The sequence below is a fragment of the Miniopterus natalensis genome, chromosome 6 (genome assembly GCF_054644295.1).
Source record: "Miniopterus natalensis isolate mMinNat1 chromosome 6, mMinNat1.hap1, whole genome shotgun sequence".
Taxonomy (NCBI): Eukaryota; Metazoa; Chordata; class Mammalia; order Chiroptera; family Miniopteridae; genus Miniopterus; species Miniopterus natalensis.
In genome coordinates, this window is record NC_142086.1 from 91,423,913 (window position 1) to 91,440,257 (window position 16,345).

The following is a 16,345-nucleotide window of genomic DNA, read 5'->3' on the forward strand; positions in this document are numbered from 1 at the left end:
GTTCTGGTTCCTGCTCCTGTAAGTTCTTAATACATTTCCCGAGACTGTGTGTGTTTACGTCGCTTTTCTTATCTGGGCATTTGTGTTCTGGATACACACGAGCGCCTGTGTGTACTTTCACTCACTTGCCCCAGTTCTGTGCTTTTGGGGGTCAGTGGATAAGTGGTAGGAGAGGCTAGTTCCTATGTTCTTTTTCCTACTTCGCCAGAGATTAGGTGCTTTTGAGCAGGACCAAAGGGTCCCTGAAAGCACTCAAAACAAAAGAGCAAACAAAAAAGACGGTCCTTTGGATGTGCCCACGCACTGTGGAAGGTGCACAGTAAGGCCCGGAATTGTGGGCCACCAGGGGCAGACGCTCTAATTCCGAAAACTCTCAGTGTCCGCGCCTCATGTTGACCCCCCCAGCTCTCCGCACGACCCCCTAGAGCCTAGAAAGTCCGCTTGTGAACACACAGCTCCAACTATGGTTAGGTTGACAACGGCATGATTCACGTGAAACCTCAGAAAATCGCGGTCGCCATGTTATCATCAGGAGCACTCTCCACGGCACTGAACACTTGGACGGCATTTGCCACGTGGGAGGTGCCGTACGGTCCAGCGGTGGCCTTGGAATCGCCAGCACGGGTGTGAAATCAGACCCGCTGATGGGGGGCTGATGAGGCCGCCGTCACCCGGGGCTGGGGCCCGTTCCGAGCGGGCCAGCCTGCAGTCTGCTGCGCCTCTTGTTTGAGTCATTTATATCCTGCTCTTTAAAAGACCTGCGTGGATTCTGTGACTAACGCTGTCCCGCGTCTCGTTGCTTCTGCAGGGGGCATCTTTGAAACCGCGGAGAGCGAGCCTGTGAACGTCGAAGAATTAGCGTTCAAGTTCGCCGTCACCAGCATCAACCGCAATCGAACCCTGATGCCCAACACCACACTGACCTACGACGTCCAGAGGATTAACCTTTTCGACAGCTTCGAAGCCTCGCGGAGAGGTAACTGTCTCCACGCTCTTAAGAGCTCCTTTGGTGATGTGTCTGTGACACAGGCCACCTTCGTTTTGCCACCGGCCCTTTTGCACAGGGACGTCTTTGCGTCGGCCCTGGTGTCACCCTCGGGTGCAGCTGAACTGCGCGAATGGAGGTGGCCCGGCTGTTTGGGGCCTTTCTGCTCAGCTCACCCTCCAGCGCCCGCCGGGCCGTGATTAACTGGTTCAGCCGTCGGTGGAGAATGTCAGGCGTGACCTGTTTTCCTTCCCACGGCTGAGATACCTCCACAAATTTGTGCAGTGCAGCCAAATAAAACCGCGGGGAAGGTCAGCTGCACCGAGCGGGAGAAAATGCCCAGGGCCCACGTAACTGCCCCCTGAATTTCAGCAGGTCGCAAACTACTGGGTTTGCCCAACACCTTCCTGAGTTTTTTAACCCCTTTCCACAAGATCGTAGAAATAGGAAGATTATAACACCAAAAGCTGGTGTAATGTTAGATGTCAACTACACCTCCATTAGGAAGGTAAGAGTAGGAAATAAAAATGGAGTCACATAGAGAAAGTCAAGCAAATCACTAAATCAGGGTACTGGGGGTCAGAAAAGCTCACTGCGCACTCTGCAGGCCCCGGGCGAGGGAAGGAGATCCACTGTAAAAATAATTCATTAATTGAAGTTACAATAAAATTTTAAAAAGATGAAACCTGGGAGAGCAATTTGCTCGTTCCATACGCTTTGGCCTTTGGACAGAACAGTTCCTCAGCGGTAACCAGTTTACATGCAGACTGAGTTTTATCTCCTGGAAGGAGCCGTGGGAACTGTGGGCGTGTTTCCAGGCGCTTCGGAGAGGGTCTTCCAGACGTGGTCACACTGAGTACACCTGAAGCTGGGCCTCTACGGAGCACTGTAGAGCCTGGACGCAGGGTGGGTGTGAAACAGGGTGCCCGCCGCCCAGGACGGGCCGGGCTCTTCCTCACGGAGGAAGGCTGCCCCCAACAAAACGCCCGGCAAACGGCTACGACAAGCGCCATGTCCGCGCTGACTTCCCACATAGCACCCACCCGGCAGGGGTGTCCACCTGAGTCTTCCTAGAGCCTCTGTGTTCTTCACAAGCAAAACGTGAAGCTTGTTTTCCTGGAAACAACGAGGGAAGGGAAGGGAAGGGAAGGGAAGGGAAGGGAAGGGAAGGGAAGGGAAGGGAAGGGAAGGGAAGGGAAGGGAAGGGAAGGGAAGGGAAGGGAAGGGAAGGGAAGGGAAGGGAAGGGAAGGGGGGGAAGGGGGGGAGGGGGGGAGGGAAGGGAAGGGAAGGGGGGAAGGGGGGGAAGGGAAGGGAAGGGAAGGGAAGGGAAGGGAAGGGAAGGGAAGGGAAGGGAAGGGAAGGGAAGGGAAGGGAAGGGAAGGGAAGGGAAGGGAAGGGAAGGGAAGGGAAGGGAGCCTGACAGGACCGTCTTTCTGTCCGTGGCACGGCCTTCGTGAAGAGCATATGCTACTTTAAAGATGAATAGAGCTGCAGACACTGTAGGCCAGGGGTGTTCTATGAACAGATAGTAGGACTTCATATTTATGCAGCGTTTTCAGGTTTACAAGGATCTTCCCATAAACTGTCTCCGTGGGCTCGGCCTCTAACTCCCTCTGTGACTCCCTGTCCCTGTGTGAGACACACCCAGCTATGTGCACACAAGCATTGTTGAGTAAACACCTCAGAAAGCCAACCAGCCACATTTAAAAATGGTGCTTCAACCCACATGAAATTGAAAGCTTTCTTTGTGATCGGAAGCACCTGCTAGTACTTATAAATTAAGCACCCCCAAAGCTTCTTAAAACTAGTAATTTGCTGGCAAAAAGCATTCCCAGAGCTAAATATTAGCAGGAACCTCAATCCATCGCTCACACGAGACAAAACAACAGCCCATATTCTCTTATGCTCTCGTTCTATCTTGCTAACCAGAGAAAACACCTCCAGAATAACGAGCTTCTGAGGACAGTGGCCATTTACACCTGCAGCTTAGTGCAGAAAATGACCCGTCTGCACGGCTCAGGTGGCCGGTCAGCGCCCAGGGGCAGGAAGTCCCCTCGTGAGGGACTGACCATCAGCGTCACTGCCCCAGGGATATTTGGAAGATGTCTCTCAGATTGTGTTCATGAATTTTTCTGTCTGAATCTAGTTGATTCTGACTAAGCCATATAGTTTCCTCTTTACTTTTATTTGTACAGTGACATTATCAAAAATATTAACACAATTTTCTTTATAAATTCTGCTATAATTTAATTCAGATACTCAATTATCTCTCCGCAGTTTCAAATTCCTTTAGACCAGCATTAAAGTATAAATTTGAAATGCTTTTAAATGTATATTTAATGCCAGCATAAATTTATATTAGCATAAAATGAGTAGGCACTATTTTGCATGGTTATAGAAGATACTCTTTCCTAACCTTTCTGGAAGGGAATCTGATTCATTTATATCAAGTAACTTAAAACTGTCAGTACCCTTTCATTACAGTTGGGTATCTACTCTAAGAAAGTGATATAAAATTCAGATGAAAATATAAGAACAAAATAACTACTGTATTATTACTTGTAATAGCCAAAGATTAGGAGCAGCTTCAATATTCGGTATCATAGGACTAGTTAAATAAATGACACAGTCGTGAAATGGGCTGTTCTGCAAACACTAGAAATATACACCTAAAGAATTCGTAATCACATGGGGAAAAGGCATGTGTGGTGTTCAGATCAGTGTTAAATAAAGAAATCAGTGCACCAAACTGTATCTGTATAATGATTCGATTTCTTTTTATAAAATGGAACACACGAAAAATAGATATTATCCCCAGATGATGGAACTACACAGCCTTTTCTCTTCCTGACACTTTTCAAATTTTCTCGATCGGGGTACATAATCTTACAATGATAAAAATAAATGAGTTATAAATTAATTTTTAAACACATGTTGATGCGGTTTTAGGCTACGTATTGACTGGTGATGAGTTGAGAGAGGCCTGACCGGAGCTGGGTCCCCAACGTTCTCCACGGCCTATGATATTCGTGGACACACGATGCCCCCAGCACTCCAAAGGCTGTGCTGTTCTATTTCCCTGTAATTAAGGAGGCATCAGTCTCGCTCAATGCTCTTTAGCAGTTTCCCAGTAGGAGCGAAAGCACTTTGCAGTGACCCAGGGCGTCTCCTGGCTTCTGTGGACACGTCAATACCTTCTCTGCCACCTGCACACGGCACACCCCATTCCCGGGCCTTTGCTTAGCAAAGGGCTGTAGACTGGCTCTGAGGCTCCCGGTGTCACCCTGCCAGGCGAGGGATTTACGCTCCGCCTGGTGAAAGGTAGTGACCCGAGACCAGCCTCAGTGCGATCTGCAGGGAGGTGGACCTGTGGTGAGTTTCTCGTCTGTCCTACATTTCCATCCTGGGTATTTTAGCATCTGAGGGACCCTGGACGCTGGCTGGAGCGTGCAGACGGAGAGGAGTCTGGGAAGGAGGAGGAATTCACAGCCCTCTCTCTCTGTCTCTTCCCGTGTCCTGCCCTCTCCCCCTGGGCCGGCAGCCTGCGACCAGCTGGCCCTGGGTGTGGCTGCGCTCTTCGGCCCCGCCCACAGCTCCTCGGTGAGCGCCGTGCAGTCCATCTGCAACGCCCTCCAGGTCCCGCACATACAGACGCGCTGGAAACACCCCTCGGTGGACACCAGGGACTCCTTCTACATCAACCTGTACCCGGACCACACGGCCATCAGCAGGGCGGTGCTGGACCTGGTCCTGCACTACAACTGGAGAGCCGTGACCGTGGTGTACGAGCACAGCACAGGTAGGACGCACCTGGCCGTGGGGCGGAGCCTGAGCTCCTGCAGCGCCGCTGCCTGCTGGGGCCTGAAGGGCTCTTTGAGGGAAGCTGATGGGCGTTCCCATTCAGGAATGCCCCGTTCTAGAGAATTCCAGTTCCTTTGGGGGAGGGATTTTTTTTTCATCATCAAATTTAAAAGGATTTTGCCCTGGCCGGTGTTGCTCAGTGGTTAGAACATCAACCTGTACGCCGAAGGGTCTCGGGTTCGATTCCTGGTCAAGGGCATGTACCTGGTTGCGGGGGTCATGCGGGAGGCAGTGCTGGGCGCCCACAGATGCAGGGCCGATGTAGGCCTTGTCCTGGCCGCTGTAGCCGAGGGACTCGAGCAGCCGCCCATTTGCATGTCCACGGGGTCCTGGGACCCGTCCCCGTGGGTACCGAGGGACGACTGTATTTACTTTCTGAAATTTTTCCCCAAGGCTTGAAATTAGCTCCACTCTTTGATATACACACCTGATAGTAAGACTAATAAAGTTATCAGAGAAAATTAATAAAGCAAAGCCGGTTAAACTTTTTAATCTTTCATTTTAATAGTGTTTCATTTCTCACGTCCCTTCCACCCGCATCCACACTGGCCATCCCCCAGCGGGTGAACCGAGCCTCTGCCTGGCACTAACTTGAAACTGTTGGATAAAAGAGACTATTCTGGCCCGAAATATGCATATGTGCATTTTCTTATACCTCATCCCATTTTGGGAAAAAGTAAAGGTAACTGATACGGACTGTGTAGGTGTTATGCTCGGAGCAGTCCTGCTGGCTGCTGCACCTTTGGAGCTTCACCGGCTCGTGCTGGGGAAGGACATGTCATCGAGTGGGTGCCCAGCACAGACCAAGAGCCTGAGGAAGCGACGTTGTCAGTGGAGGTGGTCAGGTCTCCGTGCTGCCTCCCTTTGCAAGCGGCGGGCTCATCCCACGGCCGATGGAGCCGCGCCTTCCTCGCCGCACAGTGGACGCTAAGGGTCATCTTCTCACTCGGGCTGCACCTTCTCCAGCAAAGCAGGACCGTCGACAAGGAGAACAGACACGCCAGCCAGAGAAAGCCAAGTGTCACGCGATCTCACTCATGTGGAATCTGATGAACAAAATAAACCGAGGAACAAAATAGGTCCGGAGACACAGAAACATGGAACCGACTGGGGGTCTCAGAGGGCAGGGGGTGGGGAGAGACTGACCAAAGGACTTACACACGTAAGTGCACAACCCACAGACAGACGACACGCAGGGGATGGGAGCGGGGTGGAGGGGTCAGTGGGGGAAATGGGGGACATCTGTAATACTCAACAACAAAGATGAATTTAAAAAAATAAAAAAGAAGTGTAAAATATAAATAATAAAAGGAAAGGAAATCAGTAAATGACGTCAGGGTTCTGGATTCCACTTGAGACAGAGGCCAACCGGAGTGTGGACTTCAGACGGCACCCAGACAAAACAGAGCTTGTGAGAAGGTGACACAGAGGCTGACACCTAACCGCGGCCCTGGCGTCGGGGCAGCGCCCGCAGGGATGCCGTTTTGCAGGAGAGAACAATTCAGCCGTCATCTCTATCACCTGCTGTTGCCCCTCAGCTGCGGACTTTCCCCATCGCTTTTCAGAGCGGGAGGGAGGGAGCGGGGCAGGGAAACGTTCACCCGAGAGAAACACCCATTGGTTGCTGCCCGAATGCGCCCCAACCGGGCCGGACTGAACCTGCAACCCAGGCACGTGCCCTTGACCGGGAACCGGACCCGAGACCTTTCAGTGCTCAGGCCGACGCTCTGACTGTTGTGGGCGGAGGGATGGGTTCAGCAACCTCGGTACCTGAGTCTGACTAGGACAGAATTCAGAGCCAAGACCCAAACTATAAGAGAACATTTATTTATAAAACCACAGAGGTGGAAGAAGTAATTTGTAGACGACGTGGGCTGAGGAAACCAGGTATAGAGGTAGAGGAAGGGCCCCTGGAGCTGGGGACTGAGGCAGGTAAAGGTGACACCCCTGGGGGGGCGGGGAGGAAACGGGAGGGGGAAGGGGAAGGGAAGCCGTGTCCCCGGGAGGAACAGCGCTGGGTCCACCACCCTGAGGGTTTTAAGGGTGGAGATCTTAGGGGAAGGTCTCAGAATATTCAGCAGCTTTCCAGGTGGGTCCTTTCAGGTTGTGGTCTCCACCGATGGACTGGTCGGCGCCAGGGCAGGGGGTTATTAGTCAGTGCAGCTGGTCCTGGGTCAGCCGAGGCTGGTTCTGCTGCTTTTCTGGGCCTGAAGCTGAGATACAACTGGGGCCTAGATGTTATCTCCAGGGAGGAAAGGTCAGGGGTCCAAACCGCATGACCAGTGACGAGGAAAGGCCGCCCTGGGGGCGAGGTCCCGCCCTACAATTGTCCTTTGCTAGGCACCTGGGGCTTTCCGCCCTGGTGACCTTCTGTACCTGGCCTGTGGTCCTGGCTCTGCCGAGTCTAACTGCCTACAGCAGAACCTCCGGCCACTCGGGCCAGGCCTCGCTCTCTTTCGACAAGAAACTGAGGTCTTTTCTTCCTTGGGTTCACCTGAGCTCAGCTGCCCAACACACACTTGCTGAAACTGAAAATCCAAAGTGAGCTAGTACACTGCCCATTAAGTTCAAGATTATTCATGTTAAAAGGTTTTGCCCAAAAAGACATTAAAAATGTAAAGGACTAATCGATCGAGCAGTTAAATTGGAGCCGGAGGGCACACAGGTCAACGAGCCCAGGAGCAGCAGAGGCCTTTGGCTCTGAGGCGGCCTGACTCAGGGTTTTGGCTGCAGCGATTATTAAGCCATAAAGAGAAAACTTAGTAACCTGACGGGAAAGGAGGGACGTAGGTGCACTCGGTACCCACCCTCACGTCTGGAATCGGTTCCCATTAAGAAGCACGTTGTCAGGATTTGTTGAGTCTGTTAATGAGCCTGAAACCTGTGGGACTGACTGGGCCGTGCCCCCCAGTGTAGTCAAGGGGAGCTTGTGCCTGTTCCTAAGGACGAAACTCAGTCCACTGAACACCAGCAGGCAGTCCTGTCCCCTAGAGGTGGAAATGTAGGGAGCCCCTTGAGAACTCTGGGGAGTCGAGTCGTGTCTCGCTCGCTCCACCTCCCGCTCTCTCTCCATCGGTCACCTCCTCTCCGCTGCTCCCCTCCGGTGACCGGGGCAGGGAGACATCGCTGCTCCTTAAGCCCGTGGTGGACGCCTCACCAAGGGCCCAGAGGCTGAGCGCCGAGGGCGGCGGGGGGACGTCAGCCGTTTCCGCTTCTCAAAGCCAAAACCAGTGACGTGCAGCCACTTCCCTGGATCAGGGCTCAGCCAACGCTCTTCTCTAAAGGCCAGACGGTGTAGCTGGAGCTCCGTGGGCCACCGGGCTCAGTCACAGGCACGCTGCTCCCCTGGGCAGCCGGAGTGAGTGGGCCTGGTGCTTCCACAAACCTTCAGCTACAACCAGCACGAGGCCGCGTGGTTGGACCTGGGGTGGGGGGGTCAGAGGAGGGCCTTGTCGATCCTGGGGGGCTTTGTAGGCCCCAAGAGCTGCTGCTCCTCATGAAGTGGGAGGAGCCACAGGATCCGATTTACATCAAGAACAGTCACTCTGGTCGCTCTATTGACAATACAGGGAGACGGGTAAAAGGTGGCTCCTGGAGCGGGAGGGGTGGCAACCCAGGGGCGAGAGAGGGTCGGATTCTGGAAGCTTTTCTGTTTGTTGAATTTTTTTTTAACCATCACCTGAGGATATTTCAGAGAGAGTGGAAAGGGGAGGGAGAGAGAGACACACACATCGATTGGTGGCCGCCCCCACACTCCCCAACCGGAGCCGGGGATCGAGCTCTCAACCGAGGTATGTGCCCTTGGCCGGAATCGAACCCGGGACCCTTCGGCCCTCGAGCTGAGGCTCTAACCACCTAGCCAAACCCGCCAGGGCTGGGAACATTTTGAAAGCTGAGCTCAAGGCTGAGGGATGGAGGCTGGTGAGAGCGCGAGGGGCAAGCAAAGGCCGGGCGCGAAGCCTTTTGTCCCGACCCGAGAAGAGTTGCCCTCACCGGGGACAGGAGGAGCCAACCGGAGGAGCAGGCGAATGCCGAGGTTGCGACGTCTCCTGGAGCTGGCGCGTGGTGTGGGCTGAAGATGGAACTGGAGAGACCGCAGGATCCAGGGGGGACTAGGCGGGGCCACCAAGGAAACGACCGCAGCCCTCGGGGGTTTTCTTTTCACCCGCGGTTGCCTTACGCCCTGTTTCTCAGCACAGCAGACCCGAGATTTCTAGCGTACAGGCTCCTACAAAGAGCTTTGGCTCTCACGTGAAAGCCGTCTCCCAGCCTCACCGTGAGGATTAACCGAAATGGGACGAACGCACAAAACGTTGGTCATCGAAAGAGACGAATCCAGGGAGGAAACCCAAAGGAAATCGCCTCAAACGTCACGATACGTAAATGCCCGAGCATCGTGGGCCCTGCCCGGTCTGACTGCTCCCCGTGAACAGGAGAGACGGCAGCTCTTACGTCTGAATGTAAACGGTGACTTAGATTTCTTATCTTATTATATTTCCCTCCATGTGCCCCTGGAAAACAGGCAGAACGTATATTGTCCAGAACCAAGAATCTTGACAGAGGCCTAACATTTGGGCTGGGAGAAGATTAACATTTTGGAGACACGGCCAAGCCGAAATGAAAGGTCTTCCGCACGTGATCAGAGTCGGGAAGAAAATAAGCGAATTTTTCACCTTCCACAACCACGACTCCCCCACTGTGCTGTTGTAACGGGGGCCAAGCCAAACGCTTCTGCTCCTCACAGTCCCCGACGAGGCTGGGGGCGGAGAGGCCTCGGCTCCCGCGCCAACAAGGCGATCATTTCTAACTCGCTGTTTTCCTCTGCTCTCACCGTTTCCCTCCCTTCACATTTACGCACCTGTCTCCTGGCCAGAACCCTACTCAGATTTCCAGGATTCTGCTGGGAAAGCCAGTCCCCAGGTGCTGCAGGCGGCCAGGTGTGTTAGTTCCAGGGCCTCTTCTATGAGGTCCTTTGCGAATAAGGGGCCCAATCTTTGGGAAGCCTCGCCTCTCGGTGAGGCACCTTTTACAAATCGTAGGCATGCAGATCTGCACGTAAAAGCCTTGTATTCCCCCAGGTGATTCACTCGCCCACCCATTTCCATTCCCCTGTTCCTGGCTTTCCTCCCCCACTCCCCGGGGGTACACGCGTAGATCCCCTTAAGAATCCTACTAGGTCTGAGAATATTAATACACCCTCAAGTTTGGGAAATGCCATTTCGCTTGTTTCTAAGTTCAAATGGAGAAGAAATTAACATTTAAACCACACAGCCTTGTCCTGGGTCCCGGTGACTTATCACACTCCTATTTACGGCCCGAACCCCACTGCTGTGGTTTAATGAACCGGGAATTGGATTAAGACTCAGGAAAAGCCAAGCGCTTTCCTTTTGAACTGACGCTCATTAAGTGTCACTGACACTGTCCGGGGGGAACGGAGCTGCCGCCGTAGGGAGACAGGTTCTCGAGCCCGGGTGCCCAGCAGCTGCGTCTGGAGGGGCCCAGGCATCGAGAATTTGACCTTGAAGGTCCCCTCCAATTCCTGGCATCTGCGGCTGGCGCTCAGGGCCAGTCCAAACAATTAACCCCACGGCACCTCCCTCTCCTCGCTGTAAAATAGCAGTGACACCGGCCGCCTCAGCGGTGTGTTCCGAGGTTCATTGAGCTGTTTATAAGGCACGTGGCATCCTTCACAGAAAGGCCGAAGTAAACAGCAGAGCTTATTATTTAAGGAGAAGTCCTGGGAAACTTTCAATGCTCACTGCAAGTAGCAGAGTCTTTTTTCTTGGGCACATGCTCCCCTTTTCCAGGGTCGCCCGATGTTCATGCCAATCAGGGCTTCTCTTTGTCAGATCTGAGTGCAGAGCAGATAGGTGGCCAAAAAAGTGTTCAGAAGTGGCCATTTGGACATTTTTTAAAAGATTTTTTTTTAATGGATTTTTAGAGACGGAGAAAGGGAAAAGGAGAGAGAGAAACATCGATCGGCTGCCTCCTGCACGCCCCCGAGGGGGATCCAGCCCACAGCCCGGGAGTGTGCCCTGACCAGGAATTGAACCGGAAGCTGTTGGTGCCGGGCACGGTTCCCAGCCACCTGAGCCACACCCGCCAGGGCCATTGGGACATTTCGAAAGCTCCGTGCGCAGAGCGCGGCCCAAACTCGTGTGTCATCAGCAGGCCCCTTGCTCTAAGGCACCTCCCAAACCAAAGGTGAGGTTTCTAAGTGCATTCCTGGCACTGGAGGGGGGAAAGGGAGGCACCGAGGTTATTTTATAGCTACAGGTTTGCCTTTTTCTCTAGAAAGATTCAAACTTAGAGGAAGGTTGCAAGAAATGTGCAATGAGACCCTAAACAGCCTTCCTCCAGATACAGCAGTTACCGTGTGGCCACGTTTGCCCTAATGTCTGCGATTCTCTCACTATAAAAACAACTACAGCCCTGGCCAGTGTGGCTCAACAGTTAGGCATCGAGCCATGATCCGGGCGGTCACGGCTGGATTCCTGGTCAAGGCATATGCCCAGGTTTGGGGCTCGATCCCCAGTGTGGGGCACACAGGAGGCCGATCGATGGCTCTCATCACTGATTCTCTCTCCCCCTTCCTCTCCCCCTTCCTCTCTCTGAAATCAATAAAAAATATATATTTAAAACAAACAATAAACCCGGTTCAGCTCACAGAGTCCCACTCGGGCAAATCGGACATTCTCAGCCGCCCTAGCTGGCTCTATACACTTTCCTCCAATTACCAATAGTGCGGTTTTAAGGAACGTTATTTCTACTTTTATCATCATAATCTCTAAAAATTTTATGGCCTCTCTTTTTTTCATCAAGAAAGGATTCCCCAGTTCAGCATGCAACCCTGTTAGGAAGGAAACAGGATGAACCATTTGTAAGGAGTCTCTACGGCAAGAACAGGGAGATTCCGCGGAGCCGCCCGACTCATGAGCCGGCCAACAGTTGTTCCGTAGAAACCGGATGAGTGGCCCGCAGAGGCTCACAGCCCCGAGAAATTCCAGGATTCGGTGGCTTCTTAAGGGAGCAGGTGTCGCCTGCTTCATCGAGCACCTTTGGAAACGTCAGGCAATTTTTTTTGATGGACACAAGCGTTAGAGGTTCAGACTTGTTAAGAATGTGAGGTGCTGGCTGCAAACGGAGGAGACAGTGGCACCCAAATGAGTTCAGGGTGCGCTTGGGAAAGCGTGTCTCCCGGCCACGCGCCCCCACAAGCGGCAAACGGCATAACCCACCGGGAAAGGAGGCGAGAAGGGAGAGGTCGGCAGTGTCACCTTCGCGTAGGTGGCCTCCCGGGGTGCATCCTGGGGACGACTTGGGTTTGGCTGTAATTGGCAATAAACAAATATCCCTTGGGCTTTCCTAGGTCTGATTCGCCTGCAAGAGCTCATCAAAGCTCCCTCCCGGTACGACATCAAGATCAAAATCCGGCAGCTGCCCTCGGGCAGCAAGGACGTGAAGCCCCTGCTCAAGGAGATGAAGGAGGCCGGGGAGTTCTACGTGATCTTCGACTGCTCGCACCGGGCGGCCGCCGGGATCCTGAAGCAGGTGAGGGGCCGGGGCAGGGCCGGGGCCGGGCAAGGGAGGGAATCGCTCGTTTCTCCTTCTCAGAGACGCCGGCTGGTTTCCCTGGGCACAGCCCGAGGGCTGCAGCTGCTCCTTCAGGCTGGAAATTTTCATTTCAGGCCCTTTAACAGGCCAGGGGCTCTGGGGCCTGGGGTCCTCACTGAAGCCGCCGCTGTGCAGTTGAGGTAGATAGTCCCATGCGCACATCGGGACGTGGGGGGCCCTGCCGCAGAGGTGGGGGGGCGTTGCGTGGTGACTCTCTCTCTTTTTCTTACATCCCTGGAAAGACTGAGCCAGAGCCCCGTGCGCAGCGCCTGCCTTGTCCCGGAGGCACCTCCCTTGTGGAGGACTTTTGTCCAACACGCAGGACTCCGAGCAGAGGGACAGAGGGACGGTCACGGGGAAGAGGCTCCTCTCTGCTAACCTGTCGTAGACGGGGGGCGGCCTCGCACTCGTCTCCGGGGACAGCGGGGGTGGAAGCACTGGGTAAATTGTGGAATCCTACATAAAGGAAGATGTTGGTGATGTTAAAATAATAACCACACAGAGTAAGCTTCCTGAGCACCTCAGGACGTGGCATTGGCCTTGTGCTCAAGAAAGAAAATTCAGAATTTGGAAAAAAGATAAAGTGTGAACAACTAGTTCTCACGCGAGTGATTTGGCAACATCTGGAGACATTTTCATCGTCCTACAGGGGACAGGGACTGTCCACAGGCATCTGAAAAGTAGAGACCAGGATGCTGGAAACATCCCATAATGCGCAGGGCGGCCCCACCACAGAGCACGGTGTGGCCTGAGTGCGGCAGGGCTGAGGCGGGGGGATGAGCACAGCCCAGGACGGTGGGAAGGCCACCAGGTGGTCAGACGAGGCATTAGCAGCAGGTCAGGGCATTGAACTTGGGGGAACGTGGGGAAAATAGCCCAGTTATATTCACGTGGCCTGATGGGTGTGCTTAAGTGGTCACAGTGGCATCAGGCAAGGTTCTTATCTAAAATGACACATACCTGGCCCTGTCCGGGTGGCTCAGCTGGTTAGAGCATCGTCCGGATTCGCCAAGGTTACGGGTTCGACCCCTGGGTAGAGCACATACAGGAACGAACCAACGGAGCACAAATAAGTGGAGCAGCAAGTCGATGCTTCTCTCTCCCTGTCTCTTTTCTCTCTAAAATCAGTTTTTTAAAAGAATTTAAAATGACAAACTGTCACTGCACTTCCTGGCCTAAAGGTCGGGGTGCGGGGCGTGGTTGACGGGTAATGGGCACAGGAGACCAGCGGGGCTGATGGGGCTCCACTTGACCCTCCGGGGAGCTGTGATGCATCGAAAGTGATACTAAAGCCCCAGGACTTTCTCTTCTGGTCAAAACGAGGCCCGAGTGCTCTGTGGGATCACCTGTCCATGAGCCCTGGTCAACAAAACTCAGAGACCCCGCCCCACAGGTGCACCAGTAACTGGGGAGAATGTGGAGCAGAAATGAGGGTCCGGGTTCCAGCCGCCACTCAGCCCAGCTCCTTTACCTGAGAAGGGAAAGGCAAGAAGCAGGTGTATGTCCTTTACCGAGGGCCCACCCGGTGCCAGTGGCGTGAGGATTCCTGGGACCCTATAGAGCAGCTCCCACGAGCTCCCATCCCCTGCGGTCAACACGGTGTCTCCCTGCAGAGCCGAGGACGCTGCGCCGACGGGCGAGGCGCCCCCACGGGGTCCCACTGAGCAGCCAGCCTGCCACGTGGCCCCCACACCACCTGGTCTCCGAGCCCCTGTGCTCAGACCTGGGAGGGCCCCTCAGAAGGGTGAGCATTTCATCTCTGGGGAAAACACCACCACTCAGGTGAAATTAGTATCAGTAGCTTTTCTTTCCTTGGTAACTAAGATGATTGCTGAGAAATTCCTCTCGGCTGGGTTAACTCGGCGTTTTTTCCATGTACATGTTCACGATTTCCCTGCATGCCCGGCACCTCTGTCATATTTTACCGCTTCTTAATGATCCTTAAGGAGAAAGACATCAAGTGAACTTTATGGAGGATGGTTGACATTTATCTAAAAGTAAAATTGGGGAAAAGTCTATAGTTATTCTTGGGCATGCTAATTATTCTCGCAAAGCAATTATTTCTATTCACATTGAACAAGTGCTATATGATGAGAATCTGAAAAGTTATTTCCCAAAAATTAGTTAGAATTTCAAATGTCAGGACTTGATTAAGCTGCCGAGACTTGGGGCTTTGTGGGAACCAAGTGTCTCTGCCGGTGTCTGCAGTCTGAGCATGGCCCCGACAGCCCCGGGCATGTCCTGCCACCCACCCGGTCACCTGGCGTCCTCTCCCCTCCCTCCCACCTGCCGCCTCCCAGCAGCCACCTGCCGCTTCGCCTGGACGCTGCTCCCATCTTTCCCTGCCCTCCGGTGGGACCCCAACTCCCGCTCCTCACTCCCAAGTCCCACCAGCTCCTGCCGACCCTTCAGGGCCACCACACGGCACCCTCGCTCGCTCGCTCGCTCCGAGTGTCACTCTACCCAGGCGCTGGCTGGTGGGGGGAGAATCTAAAGACGAGTCCGGTGTAGGAAAACTACATGTGGAACCCTAACAGCACCACCCCGGCCGCGGGCACCCACCTCCTTCGATCCACACGTGAGACTTGGTGTAACTGGCACTGCCCCTATTTTGAAATGAAACCTGAAGCTCACAGAGTTGATTTCACGGACCACGGATGGAGCCTGCTCTCAACGCGAAGATCTGTGGCCAGCCCGACCTGACCCGGCCTCTCTGCCCCCGTGCCAGCCCCTGGCCTCTGATAGAGACTCGGCTGGTCCCAGAGCACCCCCTTCCCACTCACTGCCTCTCCACTTGCAGTTTCCAGCCCAGAACATTCTTTCCCATCATCAGCCTCAGCTAAGCCCCCTCGATGGTCCCCTGAGAGATCCAGGGGCAGAGCCCCTCGCATTTCCTAGGACCTCACCTCACGCTCCCCTTGGTCGCTGAATCAGCCCAGTGAAAATCTATAATCAATTCGGAACATTGGCTCCTCCGCTACCCAGATGCCCTACGGTCCTGCTGCCTCCAAGAGGGCAGAGATTCTGTGTCCTGTCCCCACAAAGCCCCAGTACCCACCGCGGTGACACGTGGTCGTACCCAGTGCAGCTCTGAGTAAGGAATGAACCAGGTGGATGGATGAACCGTGTCCTGTGCTAGGAGCCCCCGTAAGTCATCTCCAGGCTCCCCTCCCTCCCCCTCAGAGTGCTGGCCGCTCAGCTCCAGCGAGCACTCGGCCAGGTCCCTCCTCTGCGCCTGTTTCCTCAAAAGGACAGTTTTATGCGACCCCAGAAGTTCTGCATTTGCACCTACAATTCTTCCTGAAAATAAATTTGCCTCTTTGGAGAACTGCACAGCTGCTTCCAAATCCCATAATAGGATTAAGAAAGCAAGTCGCTCTCTGGACAGCAGGTGGATCCTGATGGTTCTTGGACGGGGTGGGGGGGTGCTGGGTCCTCCGTCCAGCGGGGCTGGGCAACCCCGAGCTGTGCAGCGGCCGGTGGGCGAGCGTGAACATGCTCTTTCCCACTCGGGAAACCCGCTGCCTTGTTTACACGACCACATGCATCGGAACAGGGACCCCCAGCCCCCAGCACATGGCAGTGAGCATAGCATCGTAATGAGCCATTAGTCTCCATAAAACAGTTTAGTGCCAGAATATTTTGTAGAATTATATTGCTTTTCCCTCTGTTGTGTTTTTTCTTTTTTTTAATTAACATAAAAGCAAAGCCAGAGAGAAAATGTATTTTTTAATGCCTGGCTTCCATCTGCTGGGAAGTGTAATTATGTGGCCGATTCTTCCCCACATAAGTGGTGCCCAGTGGCTGTGAGGAGGGCGAGGGGAGGCGGGAGGTGGGTTTCAGGTCATGTGTCCACCCTCAGTCTTCATCCCTTGGGACAGAAG

At 53.9% G+C, this 16,345-nt stretch overlaps 1 protein-coding gene across 1 annotated transcript in view; it reads left to right on the forward strand.

Annotated features, from left to right (window-relative positions):
* GRIK1 (glutamate ionotropic receptor kainate type subunit 1) overlaps positions 1-16,345 on the forward strand; it is a 121,559-nt gene that overhangs the window by 29,687 nt on the left and 75,527 nt on the right. The window contains exons 5-7 of the mRNA XM_016216503.2: positions 809-976; positions 4,528-4,785; positions 12,217-12,398. Of these exons, the coding sequence (XP_016071989.2) occupies positions 809-976; positions 4,528-4,785; positions 12,217-12,398 (608 nt within the window). The remainder of the gene's footprint in view (positions 1-808; positions 977-4,527; positions 4,786-12,216; positions 12,399-16,345) is intronic.